Genomic DNA, 8,295 nt, shown 5'->3' on the forward strand with positions numbered 1-8,295 from the left:
ACCTTGAAAAAAAACGTTTTAGTTGGAAATCAAATTAATTTAATAACTTATTATTGTTATCAAATTTATATATAGTATTATTTTTATATCAACAATTATATGTCTTATATTTTGGTATTCACGATTCCATATTATAATCAAAAATTTCATCGTTAACATCAAACAACGTGAAATTATTATAATAACTAATAATTTACAACGGTTGATAGATTTCATATAGTCCTCTTTGGTTTTTTCTGATCATCTATAATGACACCTTTCTGGTTGTTGTATTTTGTCTTTTTGTGTCTTCTTTTTGTTTTTTCTACTTCCAACTTTTTTCCAGTCTCACAGTATGCCTTTTCCTTTAATTTATTATCATCTTCTTCAATGTTTTCAAGTGTTTCTTTTAATAATCTGTTCCTCTCTCTATCTTCAGAACATATTTCAGGCATTTCAATATCAATGTTATAATGAGAGATACCACATGTTCCTTTCATTGCATCTACCATTCTATTCCATTCTTCAATATAATACTCCTTTGGCAATTCAACTTCTTCTAGTTCTTCTTCTAAGTATTCACTGTCTGTTGTTGGTTGGTCAACTGGAATATATTCTTTGTTATACAACTTTCCATTGACACCTTTATCTATTTTAACTTTATTTTCAGTCCTTTCTTCTTGTTTTTCTTTTATCTCCTTTTCCAGAGTTTGATCAATAACCAACAACTTTGAACCTTCCAAAACATTTCCACTATCGTCAATCTCTTTACTCATTAAACATGTTTGATCATCATATTGTTCTTTTACTTCACCACGGGGTTTCTTTAAATGGTTTTTTGTTTCATTTTTATTCTTTGATAAAACATCTTCTTCTTTTATAGCTTCTTTCTCCCATTTGGTTTCTGAAAACTTTTCATTTGTTGTCATATTTCCGTCTCTTTCATCAATTAACTTATCTTCGAGCGTCCTTCCCATTTCTTGCAGAGTAACTTGTGATAAGGAACTTTTTGCCGTCTCAATTATTGGTGTTACAATCAATTTATCTTCAACCTTCTGGTATTCTTTTTCGGATTGTAAAAGTTGAACTTCCTTTTCATTTGAATAAAATAATCCTGACGGTTGAATGACTTCTTCTTGATTTGTGTTCTTGATTAGTTTTTGGGTTTCAATGATGTGATACACGAGAACTGCTATCACAACCGCAAAAATGCAATTGAGCATTGATGAAATCAACAAACATGCACATAACACCATTTCATAATTCATGCCTTAATGATTGAAATGATCATTAAGATGATTTTTTGATTAAAAGGGGTATAATTTGTCTTTTTCCATAAATATATTCATTGTTTCTTTTATTATAAATTTATTATAGATATGTAAAACACAAACAACAAAAATGGTAAAGCAAAAATTATATCATAATTAAAAATACAACATACACCTAATGTTTTATACTTGAGTTTTTTATAAAAATTGTTTTTTCCATTACATGGTTATGTAGTAATTGTTTGGCACGATTCTAACCCAAAATGAAAAAAACGATTCCTTAAAAAATCAAAGATAAATACAACAAAAAATGTTTAATTGCTTTATTTAATCAACAATGTTGTTCATTTCCTTACAACCAAACACTTCCATTATGTTTCAACCATCAGAAGTTAATAATTAAATATTTGAAATTAAATTAGTTTGAAACATAATTTGAAATTTCAAACATTAATTTTAACAACATTATCGACCAACCGTTGTTGAAATATTATACAATCTTCTTAAATTTCATAACGAAAGCAAATACTTTGATAATCTCGTTGATTTTATATAATTAAAAATAACAATTTGTGAAGAAATAAAAATTGTAGTAATACGTTGGAAAGATAATATATCAATTAGTACAAAAACCATTTGTTGATTACATTTAAAAATTTTAAAATACAAATAAATAAAAAATCAGTTAATTGTATATGTGCATTAAACGTAATTCTATCACCATAACTACAACGAATATCGTAGAGATGTATATATTTAAAGAACGCAATTCTTTAATATTAATTAATACAGTAAAACCTTTACTGTATTGATTAACATTAGTGGTTCCCCTATTAAGAGATGTTTTAACCAATAAAAATAAAAACATTTATTGAGGTAAAAAAACATTTTCATAACCACAATTGAAAGGTTATAATTAACCGTTTAATATACTAATGAGAGGTTTTATAGTAGTTATTTTGGTCTGGTATTGGAAGATTGTCGTCAACTAAAAAATCTGTTAACTGGTCGTACAAGTCTTTTAAATATAATAAACACGACTTGATCAACGTATTATCTGAGTTTACTCTTTCAATAAAATTAATGTATTTGCGGAGTCGATGATCTTCATAGTTAGTACTACTTTTTTCAAATAAAATTAGAAAACTGTATAAATTCTTGTACAGAGAATTTGAAAGCTTGTTATAGCCATAATTACTCGGCTCGATATCAAATTTTAAAAAATTTTAAATTCTTATAATCGTAAAAGTGACTGATCAACTTTCACAACAAAGACTTATTTGAATTGTTTTACAACGGACTTAATTTTTAAAAAATTAACACAATTGAAATTGATATTTGTTACTTTTGAAAAAAGTGCACTGGAAGTGAGAGATGACTTTGATTTGTTGTTGATGTAAAATTAAACATCATATAGTTTGTTTATATTTTTCAAGTTTAACAATTGTAAGGAAACAAATCTTGAAAAATCAATACATTGAAGTTTTTATTAAAATGGTGTTTTTTTGTTTTTTGCTTTTTTAAAAATTATCTTAATTTATTATAAGTGTATTGAAATCGCGATCATTCGATAAGTTAATATATATTTTTAAACAAAATTCATTTGAATTAAAGTAACAAAATGTGTTGAATAGTACAATTATTATTTGAATAAGACTAAATGTCGACGTTGGTGACCAAATCAACGTTTTACAACTTACTCTATATTATATATATGAAATTGTTTGTTTTGTTATTAAACCCCAATCAAAAAGTTAACAATTGATTGTTCCAAACACAATGCAATTTTTCAACGACACAATCAATCGTAATACGTTCTTTTGTATTCTGTTCCCAACTATTTTCGATGATTTCAAATAAATTGTTCGGGATGTTTTTCGAATTTTCAACTCGTTTACCCGAACACACAAATTCTGCTATTTGCCATGGATAATTGAAAACGTTTTTAGAGTATATTTCACACCACCCAAACATTTCGAACATAGTCACTCCGAATGAAAACACATCAGCTTCTTTTTTGTTCTTTTCTTGTTTTAAAATTTCAGGAGCCATATATGTGGGTGTACCAATACCATTCGTGAATGTCATGTTCGTCATCAATGTGTTAATATTTCTGGCACTTCCAAAATCAGTCAATTTTGCATTAACTTTGTCATTCACAATAAGTGAAAACACAAGAATGTTGTCTGGTTTAATGTCTCTGTGTAAAATTCCATTTAAATGTAAATACAAAATTCCCTTAGCAGAATCTATTGCTAATTTTACTCGAAGTTTCATTGTTATTTCTTCACTCTTTTTATTGTCAATCAAATTTTGGCAACTCCCAAATTGTGCAAATTCGGTGACCATACACACCTTGTTTGGTACGAACACGGCACCATAGAAGTGCACGATATATTCACACCCAAACTTGTCCAACATATGTACTTCCTTTTAAAATTCGTCAATTGACGTTTCTGTGTTGTTGAAATCTTTTATCTTCTTGATCGCAACAATGTTGTTTCTAAAACCCCCTTTAAAAACAACACCAAACGATCCTTCTCCAAGTTTGACATCTTCTTTAATTTCATGATAATCGAGTTTTGATGTCATTTCTGTTTTTGCACACATTTCAATATTGTTGTAAGTAATAATATTATTTAATAAATTCTTTGAAATTATCACGATCGTGCTGGTGATATTTGAAGAGTAATTTGGTGTTAGATATATCGAAAATTCACATGCAAATCCTTTCTTAATAACAACAATGTTTGGCTCGGTTCTTAGGTGGTAACTTTCTTCGTTATTTTTAGATGATAGTTGGATTTTAAGTGTTTTGGATGTCATATTACCAACACATAAAAGTTCTTTACTTTCTTTGCAAACTTGAATTTCTTCATAATCATCATCAAATAATATTTTTGTTTTGTTAACACAAACACCGCCTTGCAAAGAAGTGAATATTACATTTGATTTTTTCATGTTAAATAAAGTGGTTTTCTTTTCTATTTCTATAATTTCACGTTGTTTAATAATATTTCTTATTATGATATATACAGTTGTTGTAAATACAATAATCATTGATAGACACACAATGGCAACTATGACTATTACCCACCACACAACATGAGAATTACAACGAATACCATATTCATTTGGCCTGTACCAAAATGAACATTTGGTGCATTTTGAGTGACCAACTTCTTTGCAATTTGTTATTAATGAAATATCAACACATTTTGAGTCAATTAAAACTTTATTTGTATTACATGAAGTACACATATGTTTGGTTTGTAAACATGTCAAACAAGTTGCATCACACTTTTCACACTCATTTGTGTTGACTGTGAAATACCCATCAGAACACTTTGAACATCCATTTTGTGTTGTTTTTACTTGACACCCAACAATGTCACTTTGTGGTTTGCATTCATTATTTGATGTTCGATAATTTGTCGAGTTACAAGTCAAACAATTTTCTCTGTTGTTGCAAGTCCCACATTTAATATCACATTTCTTACAAGACAGTCCGCTTCTATAATATCCATCAATACATTTAACACACCCACCTGATGGTATAAACTGTTTGCAAATACCATTTAAGTCTATGTTTGTTATACATTTGTGGTCACTTAAAAAAGCATCATTGTTGCACGAGAGACAAAATGTTGAATTGAAAAGGCAGGTATTACAATTACTATCACAACTCATACACTTCCCATTTGAAAAATAGTATTTGTCAGTACACTTGACACATCCATTCTGTGTTGTTGTTTTACAATTAGTTTGTTTGTTATTTTCACTGTTCTGTATACAATTTCTATTGTCATCTATTGTGTAATTGTTAACACATTCAACACACTTCCGATTGAGTGTAAATTTGCACATTTCTTGTGTTCTAAAACACCTCCCATTTTGTTCTATATATTCATTTGTTTTGCAAATTGTCGATTCACAATTTCCATTTTCTGTGATTTCAAAATCATTGGAACATTGAATTGGCTTCTCAACATCACATTTTATCCAATTTTCATTCATTGTTAAACAATTTTTGCACTCAGCGTTGTCAATGAAATATCCATCTCCACAATAAATAATATTATTATAAACATAATTCGACTCTTTTTCTGTATGGTGGCAAATTCCATCATTTCCAATAAAATAATTGTCATCACATATTATACATTTACTATTTTTACACATAACACAATTAACATCATGACATATATTACAATTATTTGCAAGTTCTCCTGTTTTACATTTTAAACATTTAATCCCATTTGTAAAATAACAATTGTTGTTTACAATACAATATTCGTTTATAATGACATGAGTATTATCACATTTGATACACACACTTTCATTACCAAATACACAGTCTATATTTAATCTTTGGCACTCAAATTTACTTTTTTAAAAATATCCAATTTCACATTCAAAACAAGAATTGTCATTGTTAAAAAAAATTACAATGAGAAGTTAATTCAACACACACTCCCTTTACAAGTCTTGTTTTCGAATTGCATTTTAAACAAGTTGTTTCTATTAATGTATTTTTTAACAATTTACAATTTGGACTTATAAAATTGTCAACTCTTTCATTTCCAAAATTTAACACAATGACGTTATTCGCACCAAAAGATGTCGTAAAGGAAAGTTGATTAACTGCATTGACTTTTTCTCCAAATAAAACAAAGCAATTTTCGGATGCTACAACCTTTCCAATAATTCCTTCTACGTCAAATTGTATTTTAGAAAAAATTCTGAATATTTCTATATCAATATTTAAGTTTGGATAAATACTTAATGTTTGTATCAAAGAATTGTAATAAATGGTATATTTATAATACATATAACTATTTTTTATAGTAACTATACCAAACGAAAATTTGATAATATAACCATTATACAATGATGTTATATTTACATTCACATTGTCTTTTATTTGTATTTCTTTAATTACTTGCGCATAAGTAATATCGACATTTTTGTCGACAACAAGAATTGTATTGGGCATATTAAAATTGTTTAAATTAACACTTGATAGTGTATGATTAATGTGTAAATAGCAATTTGTATCTTTGTCATCACACGGACAATGTGGATAATTAAATGAATAATCACCAGCTCCAATATAACTTATTTGATAATTGTTTTGGTTTAAAGTACATGTCACTGTTCGTTCTGGAGTTATAATGTTACTTGGGCAAAACCTCATTAATCTTCCATTTGATAAAAGAAAGACAATTCCTTCATTAAAATTAATTGGAAAATTATTGGTGTTCAGATGATTTTCGTTCGAATTAAAATTTATACACGTTGAATTGTTCATTGAAAACACATCAAAACAATTTGTGTTTCCTTTGGGATTCAAAATGGAAAATCCACTGTATTTGGCAGTTTTGGAATACAAATGTAAATAAGACGAATTCCACAAAACAATTCGTGGTTTATCAAGTTGTGGAATTTCAATTAAAACATCACCATTTATTGAAAATGACCCATTCACTTGTATTGTAGCATTATTATCAAGAGTCAAATTTTGGTTTGAATGAAACTGTCCTTTAAAAGTAACACTTGTGTCTTTCGAAATATAAAATAGTTGTGATGCTCTTATCCAATTAAGTGAAATTATGATAATTACAAACGAAGATGTCAATGAAAGTGTATTGCATTCAAATGCTGTTGAAAATTGAAAGTCATCACTTAAACATATAGAATAATTTAACAACATGTCAGAGGTGGCACAATCGATATTCTTACTCGATTCAAATCCATCACTTTGTGTGTTTTTGACAGGATAACAATCACATTCAAAAGAACTCACTTTATAAACAAATAATATAATTAAGACTTTTGATATCATTTGAAATAAAATAATATCAAAGTTTATAAAAAGTTTTGTATTGATAAAATAATTTTGTTTTAATTTTTTTAAACATGAATATAAATAATAATGTTTAATTTTGTTTTGATGTTATAAATATAAGCGTTTTAAACGGCAATTATTAAACTTATTGTTTCATTTTTGTATATTTCATTAATAAAAATAATCGTTTTCGAAGAAAAAAGCTTAAACGAATTTTTCGTTTTTTATAATATTACAGTATGACAAGTTTGACTTAAACGACAAGTTTGGGTTAAATGGTAAATATTATAATTTAATTATAATAAAAATTTGAACTATAACCCGAACTAATTAATTGCTTTTTTATTATCAAGTTTATATAAAAAATTGAATAATTAAAAGCAAACCAAAAACCCAAACACACAACATAAAGAATAAGAAAGCAACGAAAAAAGTAAAGATAATTATAAACTATCACACAATCATGATCATCACCAACATTTTAATGTGATCACAAACAATAAAGTTTTATCAAAATTTGTCAAATAAAGTAACCATAACATTTCAAATTCAATTCAAATATAAATACAGTCTAATTTCCCTAGAGTGTGTAATTATTGTTTTTTTTGTTCTCCATTGAACGAGCATTTCTCAAGAACAAACCAAAAACAAGATAGACATGCTCTTTAAAGAGTTGGTCCACTTTTTATTGGCCAAAATCAAGCGTCTTAATGAATCCCACTCTTGGGAGGTTTGGCAGTTTTTCCTTGCGTTGAATTCGTTTTTATGGATATTATTATTTAATTAAGTTAAAAGCAGTATTCTTCCATCGCGATAGGAGATACTGCTGATTTATCATATTAAAATAAATATAAAGGAATACAAACGTTTCCGAATGAGGCGGCACATGTTTCGGTGCGTTTAAACTCAACGAGACAAACACGTTGAAATATACAAAACAATACTTAACATGTGTCGTGGTTTTATTTTTCAAGACCAGAGTGTAACATAAAACAATAGAATTAATAATAATTTAAATATTATTCTATTTAACCATTATATTTTTTTAGTTTAACCCACTGTTTACTATAATAATTGGTTTTTAAACCATTAACGTGAACCATTTAAGGCAAACTTGTCTAACTGTATTATTAAAACAAATATATTAGTAAATTGACTTTTATTATTGTATAGTTTATTAGTTTAATATAACAATAA

The 8,295-nt window shown here is 27.2% G+C and overlaps 2 protein-coding genes across 2 annotated transcripts; both read right to left on the bottom strand.

The window, feature by feature from the left end:
- Positions 1-212: 212 nt before the first annotated feature.
- On the bottom strand, positions 213-1,247 carry EIN_028580 (hypothetical protein; the record flags this gene model as incomplete). Its single annotated transcript, XM_004253796.1, has 1 exon — positions 213-1,247. The coding sequence occupies one exon, from the start codon at positions 1,245-1,247 to the stop codon at positions 213-215; it is 1,035 nt and encodes a 344-aa protein (XP_004253844.1).
- A 1,749-nt stretch (positions 1,248-2,996) lies between these two features.
- EIN_028590 (protein serine/threonine kinase, putative) lies at positions 2,997-7,095 on the bottom strand (the record flags this gene model as incomplete). The annotated part of the gene is made up of 3 exons (XM_004253797.1): positions 2,997-3,659; positions 3,744-5,627; positions 5,725-7,095. The coding sequence occupies 3 exons, from the start codon at positions 7,093-7,095 to the stop codon at positions 2,997-2,999; spliced, it is 3,918 nt and encodes a 1,305-aa protein (XP_004253845.1).
- Between the last annotated feature and the right edge of the window lie 1,200 nt (positions 7,096-8,295).

This window comes from Entamoeba invadens (assembly GCF_000330505.1).
Source record: "Entamoeba invadens IP1 unplaced genomic scaffold scaff_1105074724875, whole genome shotgun sequence".
Lineage (NCBI taxonomy): Eukaryota > Evosea > Mastigamoebida > Endamoebidae > Entamoeba > Entamoeba invadens.